The sequence below is a fragment of the Macaca thibetana genome, chromosome 14 (genome assembly GCF_024542745.1).
Source record: "Macaca thibetana thibetana isolate TM-01 chromosome 14, ASM2454274v1, whole genome shotgun sequence".
Taxonomy (NCBI): domain Eukaryota; kingdom Metazoa; phylum Chordata; class Mammalia; order Primates; family Cercopithecidae; genus Macaca; species Macaca thibetana.
This window is the reverse complement of record NC_065591.1, coordinates 6,469,904-6,487,246: the sequence shown is the minus strand read 5'-3', so window position 1 is coordinate 6,487,246 and position 17,343 is coordinate 6,469,904. Positions and strand designations below refer to the sequence as shown.

The window sequence follows — 17,343 nt, the reverse complement described above, 5'->3', positions numbered from 1 at the left end:
AAAAACAATACCTTCTCCACATTAGAACTTTACAATCTAAATCTGAGCTGAAAATTTTAATCAATATGTAGAACCAAGAATCATCAAGCACTATTTAAGATTTAACCAACATTGTACCTTCTCTGGATGTGAAACTGGGAATACCTGTACTAGTTTACTAATAAATAATAACTAAAAAAGAACAGGAATTAACTCAGAATGCAAACCAAGTTGTGCAGCCCAATTACAGTGAAAGCAATATACTTAAATATCTTTAGTAACACCATTAAAGTATTTAAAATCTCTTTCCAAGGTATCTCAGGAAAGAAGATTTAAAATGTTAACAGGATCCCCCCCCCTCCCAAAGTAGCCTATCAACTCACCATCTGCAAAATCGCTCCATAAAGTCTCAGGAGCACTTTCCGAGGCTCATCGCCAAGGGTGGCTGTGGTATCAGGTAGGGAGCACTGGAACAGCATGTTGCTAAGGCCGCCTCTGTCAGAAATAAGAGGATAGTAAGTATCTGTATTGCAGGTGAGCTAAATCACTCTTCTTGGATAAATATGGATGAAAAGTCAGGGTTACACAATAACTGTTCTCATCTTATCTCGATTTATTCTCTCAATTTAACTCCATGAGTCACATTAAAAACAGACAAATTCTCTGTCTGTTTAATTTCTACAGTAGAGGTGGGGAAGCGTTTTTGAAATCGCCTGTGTGGGCTGGGCGCGGTGGCTTACGTCTGTAATCCCAGCACTTTAGGAGGCCAAGGCGGGTGGATCACAAGGTCAAGAAATCTAGACCATCCTGGCTAACACGGTGAAACCCCATCTCTACTAAAAATACAAAAAAATTAGCCAGGCATGGTGGCGGGCACCTGTAGTCCCAGCTACTTGGGAGGCTGAGGCAGGAGAATGGCATGAACCGGAGAGGCGGAGCTTTCAGTAAGCCGAGATCACGCCACTGCACTCCAGCCTGGGCGACAGAGTGAGACTTGCCTGCGTGTACCTCCACATGCTGTTTTCCTTTAGAGAAGAAAGAAGAAATGCCCTCAGTCCTGGGAAGGGGAAAGGCATCCCAGATGCATCCCTGCAAACTCATATTCTTCTAGAATCCAAAAATCTCCATTATATTTCTATAATTAGCAGGTTAAAATCTTGAGGCAATATTTAAACGTTCTTCTCCAGGGCTTTCCATTTGATATGTATTAATAGTTCCAAGATCTTCTATGCTAGTGTTACTAAAGATCTGTCAACTGATTTTGACTAGGAGCTTGTTCAAAAAACTTCCAACATTAACTGGTTACCAGGGCCTTCAGATGAAACAGAAGACCTCCATACTCTAATCACACACCAAGTAGGTAGCTAAGCAAGGAATCAAATTCAGGCATATGGCTCCAGAGTCCTTGCTTATAACTAACCATGAAGAGTTGTCAAAGAGATAGGAGGCAAAGCTGAAGAGCACCACATGCCACATTAAAGATGTCATAGGAGGCCTGGTGCGGTGGCTCACGCCTGTAATCCCAGCACTTTGGGAGGCCAAGGTAGGTGGATCACCTGAGGTCACCTGGCCAACATGGTGAAACCCTGTCTCTACTAAAAATACAAATCAGACGGGATGGTGGCACACACCTTGTAATACCAGCTACTTGGGAGGCTGAGGCAGAAGAATCGCTTGAACCCAGGAGGCAGAGATTGTAGTGAGCCATTATTGCACCACTGTACTCCAGCCTAGGCGACAGAGCGAGACTCCCATCTCAAAAAAAAGGAGAGGAGGCCAGGCGCGGTGGCTCACGCCTATAATCCCAGCACTTTGGGAGGCCAAGGCGGGCGGAGGTCAGGAGATCGAGACCATCCTGGCGAACACTGTGAAACCCTGTCTCTACTAAAAATACAAAAAAATTAGCCGGGCGTGATGGTGGGTGCCTGTAGTCCCAGCTACTTGGGAGGCTGAGGCAGGAGAACGGTGTGAACCTGGGAGGCGACGGAGCTTGCGATGAGCAGAGATCGCGCCACTGCACTCCAGCCTGGGAGACAGAGCGAGACTCCGTCTCAAAAAAAAAAAAGAGAGGAGACGAGAGGGGAGGGGAGGGGAGAGGAGAGAGGAAAAAAGAAAAATGTCATAGGAGCTGCAAAATCACCTTCCATCAGGACTACTCTCTATAAACCTCTATGACACAAAAGTCTCCGTGTCCTATCACTGCTATAACAAATTACTACAAACTTAGTGGCTTAAAACTTTAAAACTGAAAACAGATTCTGATCAAGCTCATGAATTTTTAAAAATAAGGGTAACTAGGTGGAAATGGGGAGTCGGTTAAGTTTAATGGGTATAGAGTTTCAGTTTGGGAAGATGACAACATTCTGGTGATGGTAACACAACAATGTGAATGTACTTAATACCACTGAACTATAAATTTTAAATTTGTTAAAATGGTATTTTTACTGCTGCTTATTTTACCATAATTTTACTTAATTTTATTTATTTATTTATTTCAGAGAGGGTCTTGTTCTGTCATCCAGAATAGAGTACAGTGGCACAATCTCAGCTCACTGCAACCTCCACCACCCAGGTTCAAGCGATTCTCCTGCCTCAGCCTCCCAAGTAGCTGGGATTACAGGCTCATGCCACCATGCTCAGCTAATTTTTATATTTTTGGTAGAAACGGAGTTTTGCCATGTTGGCCAAGCTGCTCTGGAACTCCTGACCTCAAGTGATCCACCCATCTCGGCCTCCCCAAGTGCTGGGATTACAGGCACACCATGCCTGGCCTTATTTTACCACAGTTTTAATAAAAAAGGATGAAGTACTGATATATACCACAACACGAAACTTAAAAACATTATGCTAAGTAAAAGAAGACGGTCACAAAAGACCACATGTTATATGATTCCATTCATATGAACTGTCCAGAACACGGAAATCTATAAAGTCCATTAGTGGCTGCCAGGAGCTGGGGTAGGAGGGGGTACTTAAGGGTAGGGGATGATAACTAAAGGTTTCTTTTTGAAAGATGAAAATGTTCTAAAACTGACGGTGGTAACAGCTACAAGTATCTGTGACTACACTAAAAGCCATTGGACTGTACAATTTAAATGGGTGAACTGTATGGTATGTGAACCATATCTCATTTTTTTCTTACCAATTAAAAAATTTGAATGTGCTTCTAACACAAACAATTTTTCCCAGATTTAAGTAAGACATATTTAAGAAGTTTTTTCAAAGGTTACTTAAAATGAAAAACCATCATGAGTCTCTAGGAACAAGACAGCAAGAGTCAGGATCTATTTTCCCAGAAGGTTGTCTACCTTAGTTAAAAAGAACAAAAATAAAAGGGAAACCAAAGTTCTTGTTTTTCCCAAAGTAAGCTGTGAAACAGGCCGACAATGTGTAGATCAAAGGAACCAAAAACAGCCTTAACCTTTCTGCTAAACTTGGGGTGGTGCCTCAACTGTGTGGCTTATCAGAATCCCCCTGCCGTGTCTGGTCACAGCCAACATGGGTTTCTGGCTACCAAGCAACAGAACAGGCATTAAAACAGAGTTAAAAGCCCTAGTTTTTCTTCCGGTCACATACTCTGGAAATCTCAGTCAAATGCAAAAGCAAACAGATGAAGTACTGTTCTAAATTGTGTAACCTGATTCAAAGTTTATTCCCGTACTGCTAAAGAAGGAAGGCAGACTAGCTTGGCCAGAAACAAGCTCACGACCTGGAAACGCTTCAGCTGTTTTGTATTACCTGTTACCTCTATTGTTCAATAGGTTTCAATGAAGAAACTGTCAATTATTTTTTAGTGACGGTCAAAATAAATGAAGTAAGGTGACTGGCACCAATAACCCAAACTGTGAGAAACTCACCTAGAAAAAAAGCCAGTTACCAATGAGTCAAATAATAATATGATCAGGAACAACAAAATCTGGTGGGAAGAAATGCCAGAAATGGTAGAAAAAATTTATCATATAATTTGTCAAAAATATCCTCCCAAGTAAAACCCCAGGAGCTCTCAACGATTTACAAGAAGTTTTGAAACCACAAACTTTATCACCTGGCATAACAGCTTTATAAGTCATAATTAAATATGAGAGGCATGGGTTGGATGTGGTGGCTCATGCCTGTAATCCCAGCACTTTGGGAGGCCGAGGCAGGCAGATCACTTGAGGTCAGGAGTTCAAGACCAGCCTGGCCCACATGGTGAAACCCTGTCTCTACTAAAAATACAAAAATTAGCCGGGCATGGTGGCACGTGCCTGTAATCCCAGCTACTTAGGAGGCTGAGGCAGGAGAACTGCTTGAACCTGTGAGGCGGAGATTGCAGAGAGCTGAGATTGCACCACTGCACTCCAGTCTGGGGGACGAGAGTGAAACTCTGTCTCCAATAAATAAATAAATAAATTTAAATATACGCGCACGCGCACACACATACACACACATATATATATGAGAGGTACAAGATACTCAAGCAAAATCTCAAATACAGTGACAACAACACACTTATTCCACACTCAACACAATGACAGGAAGGAAACGGAAAAGAGCAGGAAGTACCCGCTGGCAGAATTCTCACCTCTGCCCTCCAGACCCAGTGGTGCAGGCATCACTAACTGCCAACTCATGATTCCTTAAAACAGAATACTAAGGGAATACACGCAGTATAAAGAGGTTCTTTTTCTTTTTTTTCTTTTTTTTTTGAGACAGAGTCTTGCTCTGTCACTCAGGCTGGAATACAGTGGCACGATCTCGGCTCACTGCAAGCTCCACCTCCCAGGTTCACACCATTCTCCTGCCTCAGCCTCCCAAGTAGCTAGGACTATAGGCGCCCACCACCACACCGGACTAATTTTTTTTTGTATTTTTAGTAGACATAGGGTTTCACCGTGTTAGCCAGAATGGTCTCGATCTCCTGACCTTGTGATCCGCCCACCTTGGCCTCCCAAAGTGCTGGGATTACAGGCGTGAGCCACCGCACCCATCCAAAGAGGTTCTTTTGCAGAAATTGTTAATCAATACTGAAATAAATCATTTCAGCTTCTCTTGATAGCCAGAAGAACTAGGCAAAAGAAAGAAATAAAAGGCCTCCAAATTGGAAATGAAGTTAAATTATCCCTGTTGGCAGACAACATGATCTAACATACAGAAAACCCTAAAGACCCCACCAAAAAACTATTAGAAGAACTAATAAGTTCAGTAAGATTGCAGGATACAAAATCAACATACAAAAATCAGTAGCAGTATTATTTCTATATGGGAGCCTCAGGTGGGAAGATCACTTGAGCCCAGAAGGTCAAGGCTGAAGTGAGTGAGCTGTGATCATGCCACTGCATGCCAGCTAATAGCATATTATCTGGAAGAGAAATCAAGAAAACAGGCCGGGCGCGGTGGCTCACGCCTGTAATCCCAGCTCTCAGGGAGGCAGAGGCGGGAGGATAGCTTGAGCCCAGGAGTTCGAGACCTGCCTGGGTAATATAGCGAGACTCCGTTCTCCACAAAAAAAAAAAAAAAAAAAAAAGACAAAAAAAAAAAAAAAAAAAGAAAGAAAACAATCGTGTTTACAATAACTACCAAAAAAAAAAAAAAAAAAAAAGAAATAAAGAAAGAAAAAGAAAGAAATTTAACCAAGGAGGTGAAAGATTTCTGCAATGAAAACTTTAAAATATTGATCGGAGAAACTGAAAACACAAATAAATGGAACAAAAGCCCATGTTCATGTATTAGAAAAATTAATATTGTTAAAATGTCCATACTGGCCAAGCACCGTGGCTCACGCCTGTAATCCCAACACTTTGGGAAGCTGAAGTGGGCGGATCACTGAGGTCAGGAGTTCAAGACCAGCCTGGCCAACATGATGAAACCCTGTCTCTACTAAAAATACAAAAATTAGCTGGGCATGGTGGTAGGCACCTGTAATCCCCGCTACTCGGGAGGCTGAGGCAGGAGAATCGCTTGGACTCAGGAGGCGGAGGTGGCAGTGAGCCAAGATCACTCCACTGTATTCCAGCCTGGGCGACAGAGCAAGACTCTGTCTCCAAAAAAAAAAAAAAAAAATCCACACTACCCAAAGCAACCTATACATTCAATGCATCAATGCAATCCCTATGACGTTCTTCATAGAAATAGGAAAAACAATCCTAAAATTTATATGAAATCACAAAAGACCCCAGTAGCCAAAGCAATCTGGAGCAAAAAGAACAAAGCTAGAGGAATCACACTACCTAACTTCAACATATACTACAAAGTCATAGTAACCAAAACAGCATGGTATTGGTGTAAAAACAGTCAGAGACCAGTATAACAGAATAAAAGCCCACAAGTTAATCCACGTTTACAGCCACCTGATTTTCAACAAGCGTCAAGAACACAATTGGGAAAAGGACAGTCTCTTCAATAAACAGTGTTGGGAAAACTGGATATTGCATGCAGAAGAACGAAACTGGACCCTTATTTCACACCATATACAAAAATAAACTCAAAATGGATCAAAAACATAAAGACCTGAAACTATGAAACTACCATAAGAAAACATAGGGAAAAAGCTTCATGACCTTGGTCTGAGCCAGGAATTTTTTTTAAAAGACCTCAAAAGCACAGGCAACACAAACAAAAATAAACAAATAAGATTATATCAGACTAAAAAGTTTCTGCACAGCAAAGGAAACAAGAGAGAAGAAACAACCTACAGAATGGAAGAATCTATTTGCAAACTATGTATCAGTTAAGGGGTTAATATAGGAAACATACAAGGAACTCACAGCAAAGAAAGGAAAGAAAACCAATTAAAAAATGGACACCAGCTACTCAAGAGGCTGAGGCAAGAGGATCACTGGAGCCCAGCAAGTCAAGGCTGCGCTGTACTTTAGCCTGGGTGACAGAGCAAGACCCTGTTTAAAAAAAAAAAAAAAAAAAAATTAGTCCTAAATGGTGGCGTGTGCCTATATTCCCAGCTTGGGAGGCCGACATAGGAGGACTGCTTGAGCCTAAGAGTTTAAGGCTGAAGTAAGCTATGAATGCACCACTGTACTCTAGCCTGGATGACAGAGCAAGATTCCATCCCTCAGTAACAAAACAAGGCAAAAGACCCAACAGACATTTATCAAAAGACGACATATAAATGGCCAGAAAGCCACGTGTGGTAGGTAGCATGTGCCTGTACTCCCAACTACTCGGGAGGCTGAGGTGGGAGGATCACTTGAGCCTGGGAGGTTGAGGCTGCAAATGAGCTGTGACTGTGTTACTGCACTCCAGCCTGGATGACAGAGCAGGACACTGTCTCAATAAATAAATAAAAATAAAATAAATGGCCAACAGATATATGAAAAAATGCTCAACATCACTAGTCATTATTAGACTGGCTATTATCAATGATAAAAGACAACAAACACTGACAAGGATGTGGAGAAAAGGGAACTCTTACACATTGTTGATGGCAATGTAAGTTAGCACAGATACGAAAAACAGTATGCTGGGTCCTCAGAAAATTAAAAATAGAATTACCATTAAGATCCAGCTCCTGCTCATCAAAGCAAGTTTAAAAAAAAAAAAAAAATCCAGGCTGGTGCAGTGGCTCATGCGTGTAATCCCTGCACCTTGGGAGGCTGAGGCGGGCAGATCACCTGAGGTCGGGAATTCGAGACCAGCCTGGCCAACATGGTAAAACCCCGTCTCTATTAAAAATGAAAAAAAATTAGCCAGGCATGGTGGTGCACGTCCGTAATCCCAGCTATTTGTGAGGCTGAAGCACGAGAATCACTTGAACCCGGGAGGCAGAGTCACAGTGAGCCAAGATCACACCACTGCACTCCAGCCTGGGAGACAGAGCAAGGCTCAGTCTCAAAAAAAAAAAAAAAAAAAAAAAAAAAAAAAAAATCCAGCAATCCCATTACTGGGAATACATCCAAAGGAAATGAAATTAGTACATCAGACATCTACACTTTCATGTATATTGCAGCACTAGTTACAATAGCCGTATAGAATCAATATAAGTGTCCATCAACAGATGAAAAAAGAAAATGTGGTATATATAAACAGTAGAATACTATTAAGCCTTATAAAAGCATGAAATTCTGTCTTTTGTGACAATATGAATGAACCCAGAGGAGAGTACTTACGTTAAGCAAAATAAGAAACAGAAAGACAGTAACAATGTGATCTCACTTGTGTAGAATCTAAAAAAGTTGCTCTCATAGAAGTTGAGAAGAGTGCTTACCAGAGGCAAGGGGAGGGCAGGGGAGACAGGGAGAGGCTGGTCAACTGGTACAATGTTATAGTCAGATAGAAGGAATAAATTCACCTTATACGCCATAAATAGAACAATTATTATTATTACTATTATTTTGAGACTGAGTTTTGCTCTATCATCCAGGCTGGAGTGCCGTGGTGCAATCTCGGCTCACTGCAACCTCCGCCTCCCAGGTTTAAGCGGTTCTGATGCCTTAGCCTCCTGAGCAGCTGGGATTACAGGCTCCCGCTACCATGCCCAGCTAATTTTTGTATTTTTAGTATAGACAGGGTTGCACCATGTTGGTCAGCTGGTCTCGAACTCCTGACCTCAAGTGATCCAACTGCCTCGGCCTCCCAAAGTGCTGGGATTACAGGTGTGAGCCATCGCGCCCGGCCCATATGTACAATTATTACATGTCAATTATAAACATTATGAATAATGCTCCAATGCTTCAGCACTTACATCAAATACACAGGTTACAAAATTATAAAATTCTGGCCAGGCATGGTGGCTCATGCCTGGAATCCTAGCACTTCGGGAGGCTGAGGCGGGCAGATCATCTGAGGTCAGGAGTTCAAGACCAGCCTGACCAACAAGGTGAAACCATGTCTCTACTAAAAATACAAAATTAAAAAAAATTAAAAAATAAAAAATAAAAAATAAAAAAATAAAAAAATAAAAATACAAAATTAGCCAGGCGTGGTGGCACATGCCCATAATCACAGCTACTCAGGAGGCCAAGGCAAGAGAATCCCTTGAACTCGGGAGGCGGAGGTTGCAGTGAGTTGAGATCGTGCCATTGCACTCCAGCCTGGGGAACAGAGCGAAACTCCATCTCAAAGAAAAAAAAGAGAGAGATTATTTAATGCCTGTTACATTCTATAGCACTGTAAAACAAGAAAAATCCATGCTACATGCTACAGTGATACAACAGCTTAGTAGGCTACCCAAGGTCTTGAAATATGTCATCTCTAGGCCAGGCACAGTGGCTCACGCCTGTAATCCCAGCATTTTGGGAGGCTGAGGTGGGTGGACCACGAGGTCAGGAGTTGAAGACCAGCCTGGCCAACATGGGAAAACCCCATCTCTACTAAAAATACAAAAATTAGCTGGGTATGGTGGCAGGCACCTGTAGTCCCAGCTACTCAGAAGGCTGCGGCAAGAAAATCGCTTGAACACAGAGAAGGAGGAGGTTGCAGTGAGCTGAAATCAGGGCACGGCACTCCAGCCTGGGCAACAAAGTGAGACTCCATCTCAAAAAAAAAAAAACAAACAAAAAAAAAGAAAATAAAGAAATATGTCATCTCTAATGTCAAACATCTATCTATCTTTAATTATTTGGGTTTTTTCCCCTGTCATTTTCAGCAACGGGGATATTTTGGTATTCATGTATGTGAATCAGCTGAATGAACGCTCAGGCAGATGACAAACCTGAGGAATTGTCTGCCCCAACCTGTAACACAAAGATTTCCACCTGATAAATTAAGGTAAGAAGTTACCTAACCAACTGTATTTTGCTGAAAAGCAAAAAAGCCACTGAAAGCTCTGTAGACTGTCTACAAGTCACAGGGCACCCAGTTCAACAGATACAGGGCTTAGTCCCCAGGGCTGAGGGCCTGGACCTAGGAGAAAATAGAGCAGGCAGCCTCATGACTATCATCTAAAAGTCAAAATGACTAGAAAGAAAAAAAAAAATCACGACATAACCAGTGTCTCAGCAGAAAAATGATCTTTAAGCCATAGGGCTGGCTACATGGAAAAGAGAATATAGCATAATATCAAAACAGCTACTGAATTTAGAGCACAAGGAAAATAAGAAAAAAAGCAGATTTTGGAAAAATTTCTTCTAACCATCTAAAATTCAAATTGCAGCTATGGCTCAGGTAAAAAAAAAAAAAAAAAAAAAAAAAAAAGTGCTGCAGTAAAACATCAGTATCTCTATGGAGTAATCAGGACAGTCTTAACCCCCAGCTCTCTGAACACAAGAAAAGCCAGGAGGTACCATTAAAAGAACAGGCTAGGCCAGGCACAGTGACTAACACCTATAATCAATCTCAACACTTCGGGAGGTCAAGGTGAAAGGACTGCTTGAGCCCAGGAGCTGCAGACCAGACTAGGCAACATAACAAGACTCGATCTCTACCAAAAAAAATTTTTTTAAATTGGTCAGGCATGGTGGCATAAGCCTGTGGTCCCAGGTACTTGGGAGGCTGAGGCGGGATGACTGCTTGAGCCTGGAAGGTTGGGGCTGCAGTAAGCCGTGATCACGTCACTGCACTCCAGCCTGGGCAACACAAAAACCCGTCTCCAAAAAAAAACGTCCAGCCCAGGTGGAGTGCTGGCTCTGTACAAAATAGCTGTGTGACCTTCGGCAGGCCTCCAAGCCTGTTTTCACACCATAAAACAATGTAGCAGTATTTAACAGAAGTTTTGTGAAGATTACATGAGATCATATGAGCTGTTCATTTATCAGCACCAATTACAAAGCAAAGGTTAATATTTAAGAGGAAGCCAGAAGGATGAAAGAATAAAGCTCAGTCTTAAGAATCCTACTCCAGCATGGCTCAGCCTTGACACTTCATATCTGGGGCCAGGTCATTCTTCGCTGAGGGGCAAAGCTGCCTTGTGCACTGTAGGAACGTTTAGTAGCAACACTGCCCTCTATTCACTAGATGCCAGCTGTACTACCACCAACATGGTAACAATAAAAACGTTCGGCCGGGCACGGTGGATCATGCATGTAATCCCAGCACTCTGGGAGGCCGAGGCGGGTGGATCACAAGATTAGGAGTTCAAGACCAGCCTGGCCAACACGGTGAAACCCCGTTTCTACCAAAAATACAAAAAATTAGCTGGGTGTGGTGGCGGGCGCCTGAAGTCCCAGCTACTCGGGAGGCTGAGGCAGAAGAATTGTTGAACCTGAGCAGCAGTGGTTTCAGTGAGCCAAGATCGAGCCACTGCACTCCAGCCTGGGCAACACAGTGAGACTCTGTCTCAAAAAAAAAAAAAAAAAAAAAATGTTCAAACATTCCCAAATGGTGAGGTGGGGGGACAAAATCACCTCACTGTTCCTCTACTTTTTTCATGATTCTTTCTGCAGTTTTTACCTATTTTCCCTTCCCCAAAATTTGAATACCACTTTGTTCTCTAGCTGGATTCCCAACTTATAATCTTTTCCTTCCTCTATTCAAAATAATTTCTTCCTCCTGATTTGCCTATTTCAGTTAACAGTAGTACCTTTTTCCCACTCACCCAGGCTCAAAACTTTCCTCGTTTCCAATGGCCTGGTCCTCTCCCTATCTCCCAAATTCTCTCATCCTTTCCATTCTCATTGCTCCTGCCCAAATGTACATCCTCCCCCTAACCCCCACTACAGCAGCCTCCTCTCTGGTCTCCCAGCTTCTTGATCCCTCTCTCCTCTATGCTATCCCCCAGGCCACCTTAGAAAGTGTTTCTAAAATATAAATTTCAAGCCACCACTGTCCTTAGCACAGTCTTTGGAACATAGTATGCCTCTGCCTACCCTTCCCACCTAGGAAGTCCTTCCACAAGGCATGGTCAGAAGTATCCCATCCCACTTTCTCATAAAGTGCTTGCATCCCTTCTAGCTCACGCTGACTCCCAGTCAATACTGGACAAAAAGAGTACTAGGTACATTAAGATGTGTAAATACATTATGAAAGACAAGGAAATTACGATCTCACTGTGGAAAACTAAAGATAAAGGCTATGCCCCACCACGCAGCAGAACGAGGAGATTCCCTGCCACTGACAGAGAATGGAGAGATCCCGGAAGGATACTAGACAGGCTGACGGGGCTCCACTGGAGGGGAAAACAGGCAGGAGAACGTGGGCATCACTGAAAGCAATATATGATAGATAACAGAACAAGTGCTTTTATTATTATTATTTAAATTCTACTCCTAGCTGGGCACAATGGCACATGCCTATAGTCCCAGCTAATGAGGACGGTGAGGTGGGATGATCGCTTGAGCCCAAGAATTCCAGGCTGCAGTGAGCTATGATCCCACAAATGCACTCGAGCCTGGGCAACAGAGCAAGATCCTGTCTCAAAAAAAAAAAAAAAGAAAGAAAGAAAGAAAGAAAAGAAATATCACTCAACCTTCTGGTTTCTAGCCCAGCATGTAAGAAGCTTAGAAGTCGCCACCTGATCCTAACAACATGTAAAAAGCTGAATGAACTGAAAAAACAACTCTTAAAGAAATGAGGTGACTAGGCGTGGTGGCTCACGCCTGTAATCCCAGCACTTTGGGAGGCCAAGGCAGATGGATCACGACGTCAGGAAATTGAGACCATCCTGGCCAACATGGTGAAACCCCGTCTCTACTAAAAATACAAAAAAAAATTAGCCGGGCGTGGTGGTGGGTGCCTGTAGTCCCAGCTACTCTGGAGGCTGAGGCAGGAGAATGGCATGAACCGGGAAGCGGAGCTTGCAGTGAATCATGCCACTCCAGCCTGGGAGACAGCGAAACTCTGTCTCAAAAAAAGAAAAAAAAAAGAAACAAAGGAGGTTAAGCGGGAAACCGCTGCCTCCCAAATTGGACAGACAGACAGGCAGATACAGAGAATCATAGCTTACTGGAGTAAAATCCTCCACCAAATCAGCGCTAGGGTAGGAAAACCTTAACTATAACTAACAAATTGCTGGAGGCTCAGTGTGGACAACTGTGAGAGTTTAAAACTCCAGGAGACCCAATTACTGGGGAGCCCCATCGTTTGATGAGTTTTACCTCCAGAAGCTCTACCAGTTCCTTACAGTGAAAACTGAGGGGGGGAAAAATCTCCATGCTTCCAGCACAAGGAGGGGCAAAGAAATCATTTTTTCTTTTCTTTTCTCTTTTTTTTTTAAACACACCGGAACATTCTGTTCTTAACAAGGTCTGCCCTCAGGAGAAATTATTTTGCCAGCACCTAACCTGTTGGGATCTTCTCAGAGCCTAAACTTCCTGGGAGAAGGGAAATACACAATTCCAGCCCCCTCTGGCCATTCTGTCCCACCTAAATGGGGAGAAGAACTAAGAAAAATGGGTAAAGTTCACAGTCTAGGTGCACAGGCTCACCAAAAGACTGAGACCTCACCACAGGACTATAGGTTAAACATTCAAAAATCAACAGTAGGTTGGATGTGGTGGCTCGTGCCTGTAATCCCAGCACTTGGGGGGGGGCCAAGGCAGGTGGACCACTTGAGGTCAGGAGTTCGAGACCAGCCTGGCCAACATGGTAAAACCCCGTCTCTACTAAAAATATGAAAATTAGCTGAATGTGGTGGTGCACACCTGTAATCCCAGCTACTCAGGTGGCTGAGGCACAAGAATTGCTTGAACCCAGGGAGTGGAGGTTGCAGTGAGCCGAGGTCACACCACTGCACTGCAGCATGGGTGACAGAGTGAGATTCTGTCTCAAAATAAAAAATAAAATCAATTAATATAATCTACCACATCAACAGGCTAAAGAAGAAAAATCACATGATCATATCAATAGATGGAGAAAAATTATCTGACAAAATTCAACACCCATTCATGGTAAATAATAAATTCTCAGAAAATGAAGAATAGAGAGGAACTTCCTCAACTTGATAAAGAACATCTATAAAAAACCTATAGCTAACATCATACTTGATGAGAAAGTCACAGCTTTTCCACGAAGAACAGGAACAAGGTAACAATGTTCTCTCTCACCACTTATTTCAACATCATACAAAGTCCTAACTAATAAGAAAAGGAAATTAAAAGTATACAGATTAGGAAGAGAGAAAGAAAACTGTGTAGATGATACGATTGTCTATGTAGAAAATCAGAAAGAAGTGACAAAAAAATTGCTGGAATAAGAGATTATATAGCAGGACTGCAAAATACAAGGTTAATACATAAAAGTCAACCAGTTTCCTATATACCAGTGACAAACAAGTGAAATTTGAAATTAAAAGCACATTACCATTTATATGAGCACCCCCAAAAATGATATATATAAATCTAACAAAATGTGTATAAGCTCTACTTGAGGAAAACTATAAAACTCTGATGAAAGATATCAAAGAAGAACTAAACAAAGGGAGAGATATTCCATGTTCATAGGTAGGAAGACTCAATGTTATCAAGACGTCGGTTCTTCTCAACTTGATCTGTAGATTTAATGTAATCCCAATGAAAACCCCAGCAAGTTATTTTGTGAATACCAACGAATTGATTCTAAAATGTATAGGGAGGCCAGGCACAGTGGCTCACGCCCGTAACCCCAGCAATTTGGGAGGCCAAGGTGGGCAGATCACTTGAGGTCAGGAGTTCCAAGACCACCCTGGCGAACATGGTGAAATCCTGTCTCTACTAAAAATAAAAAATTAGCTGGGTGTGGTGGCGGGTGCCTACAATCCGAGCTACTCGGGAGGCTGAGGCAGGAGAATCACTTGAATCCAGGAGGCAGAGGTTGCACTTGGCTGGGATCGCGCCACTGCATTCCAGCCTGGGTAACAGAATGAGACTCCCTCTCAAAAAAAAAAAAATGATAATAATAATAAAGTTTATAAGGAGAGGCAAAAGACCTAGAATAGCCAATGAAGAATAAATTCAGAGGACTGACACTACTCAACTTCAAGAATCATCATAAAGCTACATTAATTATGCCAGGCGCGGTGGCTCACGCCTGTAATTCCAGCACTTTGGGAGGCCAAGGTGGGCAGATTACCTGAGGTCAGGAGTTCAAGACCAGCCTGGCCAACAGGATGAAACCCTGTCTCTACCAAAAATACAAAAATTAGCTGGGCGCGGTGGTAGGCACCTGTAATCCCAGCTACTAGGGAAGTAGAGGCAGGAGAATTGCTTGAACCTGGGAAGCAGAGGTTGCAGAGAGCCAAGATTGTGCCATTGCACTCCAGCCTGGGCAACAAAAGTAAAACTCCATCTCAAGAAAAAAAAAAAAAAAAAACAAAATGAGCCAGGTGTGGTGGCACACACCTGTAATCCCAGTTACTCAGGAGGCTGAGGCATGAGAATCACATGAATCCGGGAGAGAGAGGTTGCAGTGAGCCGAGATCATGCCATTGTACTCCAGCCAAGACACTATCTCAAAAAATAAAAATAAAAAAGCTACATTAATTAAAACAGTGTGGTATTGGCAAAAGAAAGGACAAATGGATCAATGGAACAGACTAGAGAGCACAGAAATACATTCACATAGTCAACAGATCTTTGACAAAGGAGTAAAGGCGATACAATGTAACAAATGTCTTTTACAACAAACCATTTGTTGTTTCAACAAATGGTCCTGGAACAACTGGACTTCCACATGCAAAAAAAAATCTAGACAGACATTACACTTCACAAAAATTAAATCAAAATGGATCATAAACCTAAATATAAAATGCAAAATTAGATAACTTCTAGATGATAACATAGAAGAAAATCTAGATGACCTTAGGTATAGTGATTGCTTTAATTTATTTATTTACTTTTTTTGAGACAGAGTCTCACTCTTGTCGCTCAGGCTGGAGTGCAGTGCCGCAATCCCGGCTCACTGCAACCTCTGCCTCCTGGGTTCAAGCAATTCCTCCTGCCTCAGCCTCCCAAGTAGCTGGCATTACAAGTGTCCACTACTACACCGGACTAATTTTTTTGTATTTCTAGTAGAGACAGAGTTTCACCATGGGCCAGGCTGCTCTCGAACTCCTGACCTCAGGTGATCCACCCATCTTGGCCTCCCAAAGTGCTGGAATTATAGGCATGAGCCACTGCCCAGCCAGATCACTTTTAGATACAGCATCAAAAGCATGATCCATGAAAGAATAATTGATAGACCAGACTTCACTAAAATTAAAAACTGCTTTGCAAAAAATACTGTCAAGAGAATGAAAAGTCACAAGGTAAAAATATTTGCAAAAGACACATCTGATAAAGGACTGTTAACAAAAATATATAAAGAATTCTTAAAACTCAAGAATAGGAAAACATTCCTTTCCACTCAAGAAGGTGTGGCAGGGGCCTGGCATGTGGTTCACGCCTCTAATCCCAGCACTTTGGGAGGCCGAGGTGGGAGGATTACGAGGTCAGGATATCAAGACCATCCTGACTAACACGGTGAAACCCCGTCTCTACTAAACTTACAAAAAGTTAGCCAGGTGTGGTGGCAGGCACCTGTAGTCCCAGCTACTCGGGAGGCTGAGGCAGGAGAATGGTGTGAACCCGGGAGGCAGAGCTTGCAGTGAGCGGAGATCACACCACTGCACTCCAGCCTGGGTGACAGAGCAAGACTCCATCTCAAAAAAAAAAAAAGAAAGTTGCAAATTAAAATGAGATACCTGACCAGGCACGGTGGTTCACGCCTGTAATCCCAGCACTTTGGGAGGCTGAGGTGGGTGGATCACCTGGGTCAGGAGTTTGAGACCAGCCTGGCCAACACAGTGAAAACTCATCTCTACTAAAAACACAAAAAATTAGGCGTGGTGGCAGGCGCCTGTAATGCCAGCTATTCAGAAGGCTGAGGCAGAGAATCGCTTGAACTCGGGAGGTTGCAGTAAGCTGAGATCACACCGCTGCACTCCAACCTGGGCAATAGAGCAAGACTCTACCTCAAAACAAAAACAAAAACAAAAAAGAGCCGGGCACGGTGGCTCACGTCTGTAATGCCAGGACTTTGGTAGGCTGAGGCAGGTGGATCACCTGAGGTCAGGAGTTCAAGACCAGCCTGGCCAACATGGTGAAACCCCATCTCTACTAAAAATACCAAAAATTAGCCAGGCGTAGTGTCAGGCGCCTGTAATTTCAGCTACCCAGGAGGCTGAAACAGGAGAATCACTTGAACCTGGGAAGTGGAGGTTGCAGCAAGCCGAGATTGTACCATTGCACTCCAGCCTGGGCAACAAGAGTGAAACTCCATCTCAAAAAAAAAAAAAAGAAAAAGAAAATGAAAATGAGAGACCATTATATGCCTACCAGAATGACCAAACTCCAGAATGCTGACACCACCAAATGCTAGTGAGGACATGGAATAACAGGAAATCTCATTCACTGCTGATAGGAATGCAAAATGTTACAGCCACTCTGAAAGACAGTTTGGCAGTTCGTTACAAAACTAAAGGTAACTCTCACCATATGAGCAGCAATCATGCTCCTCGGTATTTACCCAAATGAACTGAAA

The 17,343-nt window shown here is 42.8% G+C and overlaps 1 protein-coding gene across 3 annotated transcripts in view; it reads right to left on the bottom strand.

Moving 5' to 3' along the window:
- CHKA (choline kinase alpha) overlaps positions 1-17,343 on the bottom strand; it is a 72,174-nt gene that overhangs the window by 47,561 nt on the left and 7,270 nt on the right. For all 3 annotated transcript variants that reach the window (XM_050756726.1, XM_050756728.1, XM_050756727.1), the window contains exon 2: positions 363-474. In XM_050756726.1, the coding sequence (XP_050612683.1) occupies positions 363-474 (112 nt within the window). The remainder of the gene's footprint in view (positions 1-362; positions 475-17,343) is intronic.